The sequence below is a fragment of the Macaca mulatta genome, chromosome 12 (genome assembly GCF_049350105.2).
Source record: "Macaca mulatta isolate MMU2019108-1 chromosome 12, T2T-MMU8v2.0, whole genome shotgun sequence".
Classification (NCBI taxonomy): domain Eukaryota; kingdom Metazoa; phylum Chordata; class Mammalia; order Primates; family Cercopithecidae; genus Macaca; species Macaca mulatta.
The window spans coordinates 70,074,131-70,089,836 of NC_133417.1; the positions used below are offsets into that span (position 1 = coordinate 70,074,131).

Sequence of the window (15,706 nt, forward strand, 5' to 3'; positions counted from 1 at the left end):
CTGAGAGTTAAAAATATATATTTTTAGGTCCCAGATTTTTGGAATATGGATTCAGCAAGTAGCAGATGGGACTCTGGAATCTGAATTTTCTTGACACATTCCAGGTGACTGTAATACAGGGTGGACCTCATCCTACACTCAGAGAAATACTAAGTTGGACTTACATTAGTCCCTAGGATGGCTGAGTGTAATCACCTCAATACACCTGTGTTCTGAAACTGTCTCTGAAAACTGAAAATTGGCCTACACAGTATTGGTTGGGAGTATGTGGTATGTGTGTGCATCCATTATGTATCTGGGACATGCCTTTAATTTGGATATTTTTATGTCAGGTATTTTCAAAGGCGTTCCTGATCTCTGAGTTTATTCGAAACTTCTATTCACTCTTCGGAATGTATAATAATGGGTGTGAGCGCAGCTTTCAAGGCAACAGAGACAGAAAAAGAAGATAACAGAAATAGCATTCAGAGAAAATAAACCAAAAATAACACACTGGAAGATGCAGCAGAGTGGAGGGAATACCCACAGATGTGGCAACACTTTCTCTAGGGAAAACCAGCTTTAATGTTTTAAGGAGTGAAAGGCTATCTTTCTTTGCCTCAGGCATGTCAAAACATATTTCCCAGGTATCTTTTTCATCTTGTTCCCAGAAGATAAATGTAGACGGTTTCTTAATTTTCAGTAACAAAAGGGGAAATAGAAGAAATTAGGTCTGTAAGACACAAGCATGCAGGTAGGCTTTGGATTCAAAGTGGGTTGGGAAAAGTCAAGATGGAAAAAGATGCTGGGAATTTTAAGATGTTCTAGTGGGAACAAGGAAAGTGAGTATTTGTTGGAAGTACTTAGCATTTTGAGGTTTCATTTTATACTTTTAAATACTTCTTTATTTTGTACTACTAACATATATAATCTGCTTAAAAATAAAATAATGTAATAAACAAAATAACATTTGTAATTTATGTGAATAGAAGACAGGGTGTCCACAATTTATGGCCTCTCTGCTTTGACATTTTCAGAAGATATATTTGATTTGAGCAGTATTTACTGTCTATCTTATGTTTCCTGTCCCCACCACCTTCCCTGATTCTCTTTCTACCAGATTCCTTTTCTGTTTACAGAATCAGAAACTGTAAACCGTTTATGGTATATTTCTGCTTGTTAGTTGTGTTAATGCTCTTAGCCTGTCTTTACTGGGAGATGCAAATTTAAAACTAATAGATTATTTCTTTCATTTTTGAAATTACCTATCTATCCATCTGTCTTCTATTTACAAATATAAAGTGAACGACATCTACCATATGTATGTACTGTTTCTGTTTTTAGTATTAAAACATTGGCCATCAGCTAACCTCCCTGCTCTTGCCTGTCTGGGGTTTCCTCAGCTCCGGCAAACCAAGTCTACCAGTTGCTCCTAAAGCACTCCAGGCACGCTACCATGTCAGGGTTTTGCACTTCCTCTATCATCAGCTTAGAACGCTGTTCCATAAGATAGCCTCTTCCTTTGCCTCCTCCAAATCTTTCCCAAAATGTCTAAGTAGTGAGGTCATTGTAAACCACCCTATTTAAAATTTTTCTTCCAATTATGGCTCGTGTTCCTTTTTTCCTCCTTACTTTTTTTTCCGTAACATTTGTTACCTTCTAACGCAGTCTATAACTTATTTATGTTGTTTATTGTCCGTCTCCTTGGGAATAAATTTCCATGAGGTCAGTGAATTGAATCTCATTTGTTCTTTGAGGTATTTTCAGCATCTTGAATTATGCTTGCCACATAGTTGGTGATCAATGAATATTTGTTGATTGGACTGAATGAACTAATCTGCAAACTTTTATTTGAGCAAAATGATGAAACGATAAAGGAAATAATACTGCTATCAAACTGCGTACATACATTTGTGAGTAATTAAAACTACTCAAAAGTTTTGTTTCCCTCATTTGAAATTCATTCATCAATTTTAACTTAATAAGAGACTTATTCTTTGTCACACAGATTTTCGATATATTGCTTAGTCCCGTAAAACTCTTTAATGTAGGTGTTCTTACTTTATTTTACAGAAATTTTACAAAGTACAACTGACTTGACCAAGGTCACAGAACTAGTTTGGCGTTGAGATATGAACACGAACATTTGTGTTCACTATAGCATCATTATGCTATAGTTTCATATACTCTTAATTCTAATAACTCCTAATAGTTTTAAGAATTCCAAAATATCAAGGGTGACTGTTTAAGAAAAAAAAAATCTGATCTGAGAAACCAAGTTGCCCTCCAGAGCTTCAAGTTAATTCCAAATGTGTTATACTGATTTGATAATATATTTTATATTTGTATTACACAAGAGAGTAATAGTTGAATTTCTTGATATTGATATTGTCTTAAATGGCTTTTATCTTAAAACTCTTTGTGTATTCATGTCCATTTTGTTCTAATATGAGAATACAAGTTTTAAGTTATTGATATAGTCTACTTTTTTCTTTAAAAATATTTGTTTACATATTAAACTTAGATTATAAAAATTCACTGAGAACTTGCATATTACCTTTTCTCCCAACCAAAAGTAAATACTATGTTGAATTTTGTGTTTATTACTTCTGTTTTTTTAGAAGTTTCTTTCTGTTTTTTTTTTTTTTTGAGACGGAGTCTTGCTCTGTGCCCCAGGTTGGAGTGCAGTGGCCCGATCTCGGCTCACTGCAAGCTCCGCCCCCCCGGGTTCACGCCATTCTCCTGCCTCAGCCTCCCGAGTAGCTGGGACTACAGGCGCCCGCCACCTCGCCCGGCTAATTTTCTTGTATTTTTAGTAGAGACGGGGTTTCACCGTGTTAGCCAGGATGGTCTCGATCTCCTGACCTCGTGATCCGCCCGTCTCGGCCTCCCAAAGTGCTGGGATTACAGGCTTGAGCCACCGCGCCCGGCCAGAAGTTTCTTTCTTTATGAAAAATATATCATACCTCTTGGTTGATTTGCAGTTTTTAATTAAATTAATCTTATATATTATCTCTCGAAGCATTATTTTTAGGGTATAATTCTGATTCAAGATTGTTATGATTAGAAGCATTTGCAATTCATAGCACATGAAATTCTAATGGTGCCAAATAGTGTTCAAAGCCATAATTGTACTTATCACAGATTTTATAACTAATTATTCTTTACACCAGACATATGTAAACAATATATTAACTTACTAATCCATAAAACTTACTAAACAACAAATAATTGAAACTAATTTTTACTCTTTTACTTAAAACTATGATGAAGAACTAGGTAGTTGGCATTAAATCAGAGCACAAAATAGACTACCTTTGATGCTATTCTCTTCAAGAACATTTAGGTCATAATTTCATTCTAATGTACCATGGCATGACCCTATGCAAGCAAAATAGAGACTCACCATAGTCCAGTTCTCATATCAAAGGATAAAGATAAAACCCAAAGAACATTTCTTTTCAAAATTTATGTGTGTGTTACAATAACAACTTTGGATACCAAAGGCAGAAACTCATTCTCGAAGAAAATAAGTTTATCTGGGGTCTCAAAGTGGAAAATGTAAACAAGAGATTCCCAAACTCTCACTGAAAAGTCTGTTAGCGTAGGTTGTGTGTGTACATACACACATATATATGTATATATACACACACACAGGTTGATATATATAGGTTATATCAATATATATATTATATATATGATATCAATATATCTATATATATCAGTCCCAAAATGGTGAACATTTTATGAACGGTTTAATAAAAATCCCTTTGAAGACAGTCTATGATAAGAATTTAAACAACTATATTAAATGTTAGTTCCCCATCCCTCACTGAAGTCAGATAGCACAAAAGTGTACTAAAACAAAATACAACAAGTAAAAAGCAATCGCAATGACAAAGAAACCAGAGCACTTAGTAGAAAATCCTACCTGATGAGGGGAGCAGAATTTCTTGTCACTGGTCAGTCTGTTTCCGTCCATGGAGAAAAGGAAGCTGCTTCTTTTGACACTGTCTTCAGATTCGGATTTCGGAAAGCTGTCTTTCTCTCCTTTATTGTTTCCTCCATGGTGCTCCCTCTGTCTTCTTTTCTTCCTTCGGTTCCTCCATTCCTTAGCACTTTTGGAGCTTAACTTTGATGCTTCTGAGGAACTTTCCAACAACTCTCCTAACCCACCGATTCCACTGAAATCTCTTGAAGCAGCGGATGCTGCCGCAACTGCCTGTCGTAAAACAAAGTCAGGCACTATTTAGAACACAGAGCTTTGAAAACAGTGGAGTATGGTTAAAATGTTGCCGTTTAAGACTCATTAACTATAAGCGAAAAGTCTGTTCTTCTAGTCCTTTTGTTTTGTCTCACCACAAGAGTTTACTTAACAACAACCCTTACATTTGAAATCATATAAAGCAATATGCTAGTGTATGTATTAAAGCAAGAAAAATATGGTTTTGCCTATCTTCTGGATTGTCTTTTTTTGGGGGCGGAGGGGACAACTGTTCTCTCTATAGTATCTTCTATACTTTAAAAAGCAAATGTTTTCTTAGTGGTGGTTGCTCATTTAACTACTATTCTGATTCCATCTGTAAAATGTTTCCTCCTGTGTGCACTTGTGAGCAACTGAGTAGTAATTTTTTCCCCCTCTATATCCAGTACAAAAGACTGTTTCTTTTCTTTTTTGTGAACGCAAAACATTTAAAGTGCCTACTATTTTACCTCCAGATGGAAGTAGGGGAATGTATTAGCTAGTTTATCCTCTTCCTTCGTTTGAATTACATTTAGGACTGTAGTTCACATCTCTGTGGTCATCTTACTCCCAGAAAATTTATTATGTATCACTTTAAAAATTTTAAATGTTAATAAATCGTTTAATATTAAAAATAATAACAAATGATTAACATAGCAACACACAAATTCATTCAAAGGATTATGAGAACTGCTTCAAATATTTTCTTTCCATATTGCAGCACTAAGTATTCTTAAGCACTTTGAATTTCTATACCTACTAATGAAACACAGTCAGCTCTGAGGTGAAACATAGAAAATAGTATTTTTAGACTGGAAATGATCTAACAGTGACATACAGAGGATATGAAACAATATGGTGAGCATCAAAGCTGAGTTCTCATTAAGCATATAACTATTTGAAAATGTAACCACAGAAGTGGAAACTATTAAATTATGACAATATCAGTTAAGCTTTTTACATATGTCATCACTAAATACAAACAACTCTAACTTATCTACTATATTGTTTATCTTTCCCACCAACTATAAGCTGGATAGAAATTGTATCACTGTATGCTCAGCGACTGGTATGTCACCTGACATAAATAGGGCTCAGTAAATAATTGGTGAATAAAGATTTAAAAATGTATTTTGCTATCAATTTTCTCAGACACTGGTGTGGGGGTGGGGGAAGAACAAGACATACTTAGCCTTGACTTTTCAAGACATCATAAAAGACTGGCATAACAGTCTGTATAACAACATATTTTAAGAAGAAATGGAGATAAAACCTATTTATAATACTGTGACATCACTTTGTGCTTTATGTTTCATCTTTCTTAAGAAGAAGCAAACCCTGCTAAGTAGTTTTCAGTTTTAAACTTTATGTTAACTAAAATTTAAAAAAAGATTTTAAATCTAAAATTACTATGCTGCAAATTCTCTAGGATTACAATGATCTCAGGGAGGAAAACTTAGTACTAAACATGATTTTAAATTTATGTGTTTGACCAAGCAACACACAAAATGTAACAGATATTTATTTATATTAAGCACTATATTCATAATGGAAACTCAGATATAAAACTTGATATAAGATAATGCCCAGTATTTAAATGAAACACTAATTCAGAATTTAGATATTTATAAAATTTTATATAGTCACATAGCCAGGTTTTTAATCAAATTATTGATCATCAGTATCACTTTTAATATAATTCATGACATAAAATGAGAAATATTAAGTACATTTTATAACTCTGACTATATATGCAAAATAAAGTAAATAAATGAATCACTTATCTGTAGCAAGTTAAATATAGTTACATAGTGATTGATACATATGATGTACCTAATATACACCATTTGCTGAAACAGTGAATATATATATACACACACATACCCCTTCTTATCCAAATAAAGTCCTTAATTCTCTTTTCCATTTTATATAGACACAAACACACAACACGCAGTGTTAATCATTTATTGACTTGTTTGTCCCTGGAAACAAAAGAAGTGGTGGTCATAGTCCCTCACCATAATCCTAAAACTTACATTCATTTAAATCACTTCCATATATATATATATATATATATATTTTTTTTTTTTTTAGATGGGGTCTCACTCTGTTGCCCAGGCTGAAGTGCAATGGCACAATCTTGGCTCACTGCAACCTCCATCTCTCGGGTTCAAGCAATTCTCCTGCCACAGCCTCCTGAACAGCTAGGATTACAGGCATGAGCCACCATGCCTGGCTAATTTTTGTATTTTTAGTAGAGACAGGGTTTCACCATGTTGGCCAGGCTGATCTCAAACTCCTGGCCTCAAGTGACCCACCCACCTCAGCCTCCCAAAGTGCTGGGATTACAGGTGTGAGCCACCGCACCTGGCCCCAAACTTTGTTTTGCATAAGATGTTATTTCCCTATGTATTCTGGGTAACAGTTCAAATATTTCAAAACCAAAACAGATTTCTAAGGCAACAAAGGTAACCTCTGACACATTTTCTGTGTCACTCATCAACTCAAATTTGTCACTTGTTCCACTTCAGTGATTTGCCAATTCCCTCAAAGGCAGATGTTTCCTGTCATCTCTCATGTCTGTGTACCTGTTTATACCCAACTCTGTGATTCTACCAATGTCCTGCGTATTAGAATAATAGTGTTACTTTCACAGCCAACTTACTGAATTCCTCTTTTAACAAATAAGAAATTTCACTTAGTATTTACTCAGGAAATAACATTTTCTTATAACATTTTTGTGTGATTCAAAATAGGCTCTGTGACTCACTGTATCTGTGTGTCCATAAAAATATAACCACATAACTAATACTTCATTCATTTTACACATGTAATCCAGTTAAAATCCCATTCAAAGCTACAAGACATTATACCTATTTCTGTTCTACTCCAATTATATTAGATTTCTTAAGAGCTAATATTTTGAATTTTGTTCTAGAGCTTACTCCCAAATTTTTTCCTATATATAGACTGCTATGGGATATACCAAGCTGGGCAACATTAGACACTTAAATATCACAATTTAAATGCCAAACACAGTTAGAATGAACTAGGACAAAACATTGATTTCTTTGCAGGGTTTGTGTTTCTCCACGTTATTTTCTCATGCCTACACAATGACTAGCCCTAGGTGCCCCTCAACCAATAATAAAGAAAGATGGAAGTGATGTTAGCCTTCATGAAGTCATTGGCTAGATAGTAAGTTTTGAAGACTCATAGGTGGTTAGTGAGACTTAAGCTACACTGCAGCATAAATGATCTCATAGGTGCACTAATTCTCTCTCTTTGCCTACAATTTCCTCCCGGGTTCAACATTGATAATTTACTGGTCATCATTACCTGTGTTGTCAATAAGGAACCAAAATGGATTTGGCACTGTGCTACTCCAATCAGTACTATACTTTACCTTGGATAAATTTAAATTTTGTAGGTATGAAGCTATAGCTGAATCAAATTGTGATGTTTTTGTCACTAAAATTCAGTAACTGACTACTAGGGTTAATAGAACTGATGTTTTTTAGCTGAACTCATCATAATCATAGGTTCTTGAAACTTCTACTAGACATAGCGCATGTTTATTTCTAAGTTCAAAAAGACTATACTCTTTTAATTGATGCCATATTTTACCCTAAAATGGCTGAATTTTAGAATAACTCATTTCCGTACTGTATTATCTGTGTAGCATTTTCAAGCACATTAATTTGTCTGCTTTTATTAATGATAATAGAAAAACCCAGTGCTTTAGAATACAATCATAAGCAATTTATGAATATTATTTCCTATAACATTTATTTAAAACCATGAAATAAAGTATTTGCCCTGTAAATAGCTATTTTATTTTATTATCTTATAAATGTGTTTTATTTATAGTGATATAGAATAAAACTCTTCAATAATTCAAATGTAGAACTTTCTGGCAAGCATGAAGTAGATTTTTAAATATTTTCAAGTTTCACCAAATTTGTTTAGAGTTTTCTATATAAAATCAATAAGGTATATCCACATTACTACTTTGTACCCAATGGTAAGATGAAAGTGGCCAAGCCAGCATGTTCACCCAAAGCTAAGTCTATGGTTGAGCTCAGTAATTCACTAAACGATTCATTGCTGTATCTCCATTTCACCAAAAAAATGCCTTGAGAAAGGACCTAACGCTATTTGTTGTGTATCTTCAAAGTAACTCAGAATTGTTAAAAACTTAAATTTTGAATATACCAATTTCTACTATATACTGTCATCCAAAGAACACTTCAAATATGTGGAGCCATTCATCTGAAAAAAAAAAAATCCTCAAAAAAGTCAGTGCATGAAAACAAAATTGGATTTCTGCTTCTGGCCAAAATGGAGTAACAGAGACCAGATTTACTCTCTTCTGAAGCAACCAATAAAACAGACAAAATACATGTTACAGTGGTTTTGAAGACACTGGACATCAGATCAGAATGTTTTAAGATATTGGAAAACGGAAAAGCAAGCAAGCCAGCTCTATGCTTTTCTTAGCTTATGGTCTGGAACTTCCAGACTATGATGTAGAGAAGAAGTATCTCTGCAGACTCCATGAATGGATGAGATGAAGCTGAATCTAGGAAAGTCAGGGTGGCTATATAGTTCACAGAACAGGGTACCACAGAGGCGACAGTTGAGCAGAGAGAGAATTCTAGGGATCTCAGGTTCACCTTGAGTACTGAGAAGATTATTCACCAAGCATGTGTCTTAGAAAACTACCTGAGGCCGAGGATTAGAGGGAACACCACCCAGCAATCACACTGTGCCAGAACTGTGTCTGTTCCTATACTGGCAAACACTTCGTTTTAAATGGGCATTGGGTAGAGTATTAGGAAGCATCTTGATTCATTAGTGAGGAATAATTAGTCTGAGAATAAATAGTATTCTGGTCCTGTCTATTTTCAAAGGTTTAAAGATACAAAAGGATCAAACTGTGCATAAACGACGTAACTATATCCAAGATTGACAGTGTCTGGAATTCAATTGAAGATTGTCAGAAACAGAAAACTGCAGAAATATATGACCCATAATAAAGAGAAAAATTAATCAAAACTGACCAAGAACTGACACAGATGTTCAAATTAGCAGACAGGAAACTTCAACAGTTGTTGTAACTGTATTGTGTATGCTCACAATATTAATTAGAGATATATGAAATGTAAAAAAGACCCAGATCAAGCTTGTAGAGATGAAAACTACAATGTTTCAGATGACAAATATACTGGATAAAATTAGCGGCAGATTAAATGTGCAAAAGAAAAGATAATTGACTTGAAGACAACAATAGAAATCATTAAAATTGCAATTGACAAATGGGGTTTAAAACTCATAGAGAACTACAAAGGACATAAAACAGCCAAAAAACAGCTTTGAAAAAAAAAAAAGAACAAAAAGTTGGGGACCTACACTATCTTATTTCAAGGCTCATCATAAAAGGTACAGTAATTACGAGAGTGTGGTGTTGGTATAAAAATGACAAATCAACTGAACAGAATAGAGTTCAGAAATAGACACACTCACCTATGGACAACTAATAATTGACAGAAGTTCAAAGGCAATGCAGTGGAGAATGAATGCTTTGTTTATATGCAGTTGGAATAATTAGATACTCATATTTTTAAAAAGTCAATCTCAACATATCACCCATATGTTATACAAAAGTTAATTTAAAATGGGTTATTGACCTAAATTTAAAGCATAAACATAACTTTAGAAGAAAATTTAGAAGAAAATACTTGTGGTGTTGACTTGGCAAAAGTTTCTTCGATCCAAAAGAATGATTTAAACAAAAAAGCTAAGAAATAGTATGCTGGATAAACTGCACTTTAAATATTTGAGAAGCATATATGTGAAAGGACTTATATCCCAAAGAGTCAAAGAACACTCAAAACTCAACAATATGAAATCAAACAACCTAACTAAAAAAAGGAGGGGATTAAAGATTTGAACAACCGCTTCATAAAAGAAGCTATACAGATGGAAAATAAGAGCAGAAAAAGATGCTTATCATTAGTAATTAGGAAAATGAAAATCAAAACAGCAATGAGATACTTATTAGAATGGCTAAAATTACAAAGACTGGCCATAGCAAATGTTGGCAAAAATATTGAGAAATTATAATTCTAACTGGCATGAATAGGGTTTTTACTATATCTTTGCAAGAGTCTTCACCTTTCAGTATATGGATTTTTTTTTCTGTCTTTTAATACAGTACTGTGTTTCCATCTCTTCTCCTCAACACATTAATACCCCATTCACTATACCCCTAGCTCACACAGACTTTAATATTGATAAAAGTCTCAAGTTGGCATCTAATTTTAGACACCTTCCTGATATCCTGATGTGGGCTATAGCAAACACCTTTTTAAAATTTTTTGTTACAGAAATCCCAAAGAATTGTTAATCATAGGTATATATAAAGTTTTCTTGTCAACCTTTAAAATCAATTAACTTCAGAACAAAATCTCAAATGTCATAATTAGGGGTGAATCACTAATAATTGGAAATATCAGTTTTATTTCTTTTCAAAATTAAATAAAAAATTAAATTCCCCTCTTAGTTCCATGAGACAATTCCATAGTAAACCTTATCCCTAATGTATTTTCTACCCACTGGCTGATTTCTTTATATACAGTGTCTAAAAAGTTTATTCAACTCTAACTTCAGAAACAAGTCCATATGTGAGTATTTTTCTTTTTCTAATGACAACGCCTGTATATGAAATGAAAAGGCAGTACGAATCTACCCTCTAGAGTATAACACTATTTCTACTTAGAAACTAATAATAATAATAATGATAAATCTTTGCTTTTATCACTCAGTACCTGAGCTTCTTCCTGTTGCTTTTTAAGCTGTTCGAGCATCTGCTGAAATTCAGCCTCTTTTTGTTCTGCTTCTTCCAATGTGGCCTGATTCTGTTCCTCATAGGCCATGGCCACCACAGCCAGGATCAAATTCACCAAATAAAATGAGCCCAAGAAAATGACGAGGACAAAAAATATCATGTATGTTTTCCCAGCAGCACGTAATGTCTAGGAGAAATGGGAGATAATTCCATCAGTATTTTAGTATAATGTCCCCAAATAAATATCTGGTGACCACAGTTAGATAGTCAGCAGACTAATTCGCTTTTTAGTATCCAGTTTCTTTTCACCAAGAGTTTTTTGGTATTGGTATGCTCAACACACAAAATTAAGAATCAGATTATTTGAGGCTTGACTGCAGTCTCGTTTGATATAAATACATTTTAAATTCATATATAGTGGATATATATGTGAACCCCACTATAATGCTTTTATTAGAGTTCATATGCAGAGCAATAATATGACAAGTGAGAGCACTGAACCTTTAAATCCTTTCTTTGGGATTCCATTTGCATTGCAGTCTGTTCTCCATACTATCGATAGATGACTTTTGCTCCTCTCCTCTTCTAGTCTCAGTTAATAGCTAGAGCTTTCATTTGAAATTTTCACATCAACATCATTGATTTTAAGAATATTTTAACGTGTTGTTTATATACCCACAACTGGATTATCAGTTCCTCAGAGTCATGAACATTATTTGCATCCCCATAGTTCCTAGCAGAATGCCTTTCACATGAAAAAAGTTCTCAGTGTACATATATAGGTACTGACTCAATGAGCAATTAGGATTCCAGGCACACTTGCTTTATACTGGACCCTTCTCTGTATTCCAGGGTGTTATAAGCAGGTCCCTTTCCTTTCCCTTTCCCTTTCCTTTTCTTTTTTTGAGATGGGATCTTACTCTGTCATCCAGGCTGGAGTGCAGTGATATGATCTCGACTCATTGCAACCTCCACCTCCTGGGCCTGGGTGATCTTCCCACCTCAGCCTCCCATGTCGCTGGGACTACAGGTGCGCACCACCATGCCGGGCTAATTTTTGTATTTTGGTAGAGATGGGGTTTTGCCATGTTGTTCAGGCTGGTCTTAAATTCCTGGACTCAAGTGATCCATCTGCCTCTACCTCCCAAAGTGCTGGGATTACAGGCATGAGCCACCACACCCAGCCTATGCTTTTCATTTCATATATGTCTATAAAAGTAAATGTTATGTATGCTCATTTGGACATTACCAACTGGTAAAGATTCTCCCAGTAGTCTTGAGTCATGAGTCGAAATAGAGACAGGAAAGCCCAGCTAAAGGTGTCAAAGCTTGTGTAGCCATAGTTGGGGTTTCGACCAGCCTTCACGCAGATATATCCTTCTGGACACTGGCTATAAGAGAGATAAATGGAGGTAGGGTCAGTATAGAAATTACAGCAATTTCAATTGATTTGACTCATAGGAATTTTCAAAACCCAAAGTTGCTATCTGTGACGAATTATCTTGCTTTCATTTCCAGAACACTTTAGGTGATTGCTCATCATGAAACTTACCAGACGACATTCACTAGGAAGACCAATAGAAAATTTAGATGCAAAGAAATATTTACAGACATTCAGAATGGCAGAGAGCTAGCAACCACACACTTTTGGCTCTGACATCACCATATTTCTACTTTTTACAAAGTGGCAAGAAACAATAGTTAAAAATTAAAAGCCAGAAAAAAGCCAAAGAGTGGGGAATCAACCATTTCAATAGCTGGTTTTATAGAATTTTCTAAAATAAAGTTAATATTTATAACAATTTTGTATTTACAGAAAAAGTATGAAGATAGTACAGGCCTCATACATTCCATGCCATTTTCAATATTGATACATTGTTATTATTTAATTGAGACGGGATCTTGCTATGCTGCCCAGGCTGGTCTCAAACTTCTGGGCTCAAGCAGTCTCCCACCTTGGCCTCCTGAAGTACTGGGATTACAGGTGCGAGCCACTGCACTCAGCCTTAATACATTATTATTACCTAAAGTTACTATTTTATTCAGATTTCCTCAGTTTTTTTCTTTTCTTTTCTTTTCTTTTCTTTTTTTTTTTTTTTTTGAGACGGAGTCTCTCTCTGTCACCCAGGCTGGAGTGTAGGGGCATGATCTCGGCTCACTGCAAGCTCTGCCTCCTGGGTTCACGCCATTCTCCTGCCTCAGCCTCCCGAGTAGCTGGGAGTACCGGCAACCACCACCATGCGCGGCTAATTTTTGCATTTTTAATAGAGACAGGGTTTCACAGTGTTAGCCAGGATGGTCTCAATCTCCTGACCTCGTGACCAACCGCCTTGGCCTCCCAAAGTGCTGGGATTACAGGCATGAGCCACCGCGCCCGACCCTCAGTTTTTTTCTTAATGTCCTTTTTTCGTTCCAGGATCTCATTCAGGATACACATTCCATTTAGTGGTTATGTCTTTTAAGGCTCCTCTTGGCTGTGACAATCTCTCAGACTCCCCTTGTTTTTGATGACCACAACAGTTTTGAGGATTACTAGTCAGATACTTTGTTGAATGCCCTTCAATTGGGATTTGTCTAATGTTTGTCTCATGATTATATTTAGGTTATGGATTTGTGGGTGGAAGACTACAGAGGTAAAACGTCACTATCATCACATCACATCATGCCAAGGGTACATACTTATCACTATGACTTATCACTGTTGATGTTAACTTTCACCACCTATCTTGAGGTAGTGTTTTCTTCCTTTTCCATATGTACTCTCTGAAATAAAGTCACTGTGTACAGACCACATTTAAGGAACCTTCAGTTATGATCTTAAGTATATACAAAAATTATTTGAAATTATTCTGCACAGGATATTTGTCCATTATTCATAATTTGTTTGATTATTCAATCATTGCAATTAACATGTAGTCATGGAGATTCGTTTTATATTTTGGATTAAATTCAATGATATTTCATTTATTTACTTGTTCAAATTGCTTCATCTTTGGCCATTGGAAGCTCTTTCAGTTGACACCTGTAACAGTTTGACATACCCCATGGTTGTGGGTTGCATTGTTTGTTTATCTTTTAACACTTTCTTACTTTTAAGCACTCTCAGATGCTCCAGGCTCATCTTTTATAATTTCTTCCCCAGTGCTAGAATCAACCATTTCTCCAAGGAGCACTAGTTTTTTTTTTTTTTTTTTTTTTTTTTTTTTATTGGAAAATGGTATTAGAAACCAAGATCTGGGTGCTAGCTGTGTTTGTTGCTACTGGGGTGTCATTGCTTCTAGGCCGTCTCAGCTGACAGAACAAGGAGATATATATGTTTATAATTGCTCAATACTGATACACATGCACAGTGGTTTCAGGATTGTTAATCTATACTACCATTGGAAACAACTTTATCAACTAGAGTATTGTTCCTTTTACCTTCAGTTTTACAGACTCCACTCATTTCCAAAGTTAGTTAGGTTAGCATGTTATTACCCCACCACCTTCAGTGAGGTTGTTTCATATTTTGCAATACATTTATATATTTTTGTCACATACTCTATTTCTTCCTGGGATCCCCAAACTTCACAAAAGATTTCTTTTAATTTGTATACATTAAGATTCACTCTTTGTGTTATAAAGGTCTATGAGTTTTAACAAATGCATTATGTTTCATATTCACCATTATAGAATCTTAGAGAACAGGTTCTCACCCTAAAAAAAATCCCCTTTGCTTTACCTAGATAATTCCTCACCATGAACCCCTGGCAAGCACTATTTTCTTATCATCTCTATTGTTTTGTGTTTTCTAGAAAGTCAGATAATTGAAATCATACAGTATGTAGCTTTTTCAGATTGGCTTTTTCTCACTTAGAAATATGCATTTAACATTCATTAATACCTGTTTGTATCTTGATAGCTCATTTCTTTTTAATTACTAAATAATATTTTATTGTATGGGTATAACAATTTATTTATCTTTTTTTTTTTTTTTTTTTTTTTTTTTTTGAGACGGAGTCTCACGCTGTTGCCCAGGCTGGAGTGCAGTGGCGCGATCTCGGCTCACTGCAAGCTCCGCCTCCCGGGTTCCCGCCATTCTCCTGCCTCACCCTCCTGAGTAGCTGGGACTACAGGCGCCCGCCACCGCGCCCGGCTAATTTTTTGTATTTTTAGTAGAGACGGGGTTTCACTGTGGTCTCGATCTCCTGACCTTGTGATCCGCCCGCCTCGGCCTCCCAAAGTGCTGAGATTACAGGCTTGAGCCACCGCGCCCGGCAACAATTTATTTATCTATACAACTCTTGAAGGACATCTTGGTTGCTTCTGGTTTGGGGTCATTATGAATACAACTGCTATAAATATTCACATGCAGGTTTTTTGTGAAGACATACGTTTTCAAATTGGTCAGCTAAATACCTAGTAGTGCAGCTGTTGGATCATATGGTAAGACTATGTTTATTTTGTAAGAAACTGCCAAACTGTCTTCCAAGGCGGTTGTCTAGTTTTGCATTCCCATCCGCAATAAGCAAGAGTTCCTGTTCTTCTGCATCCTCATCAGACATTGGTATCGCCAGATACATTTTTCAGTTATTCTAACAGATGTACAGTGGTAACTCATTTTTGTTTTAGTTTGCAATATTTTCTAATGACAA

The 15,706-nt window shown here is 35.2% G+C and overlaps 1 protein-coding gene across 1 annotated transcript in view; it reads right to left on the reverse strand.

Moving 5' to 3' along the window:
* The window catches only part of SCN3A (sodium voltage-gated channel alpha subunit 3), a 116,014-nt gene that overhangs the window by 53,800 nt on the left and 46,508 nt on the right, over window positions 1-15,706 (reverse strand). The window contains exons 10-12 of the mRNA XM_015110270.3: window positions 12,322-12,463; window positions 11,053-11,259; window positions 3,911-4,201 (exon numbers count right to left, since the gene is read on the reverse strand). Coding sequence (XP_014965756.2) covers window positions 3,911-4,201; window positions 11,053-11,259; window positions 12,322-12,463 — 640 coding nt within the window. The remainder of the gene's footprint in view (window positions 1-3,910; window positions 4,202-11,052; window positions 11,260-12,321; window positions 12,464-15,706) is intronic.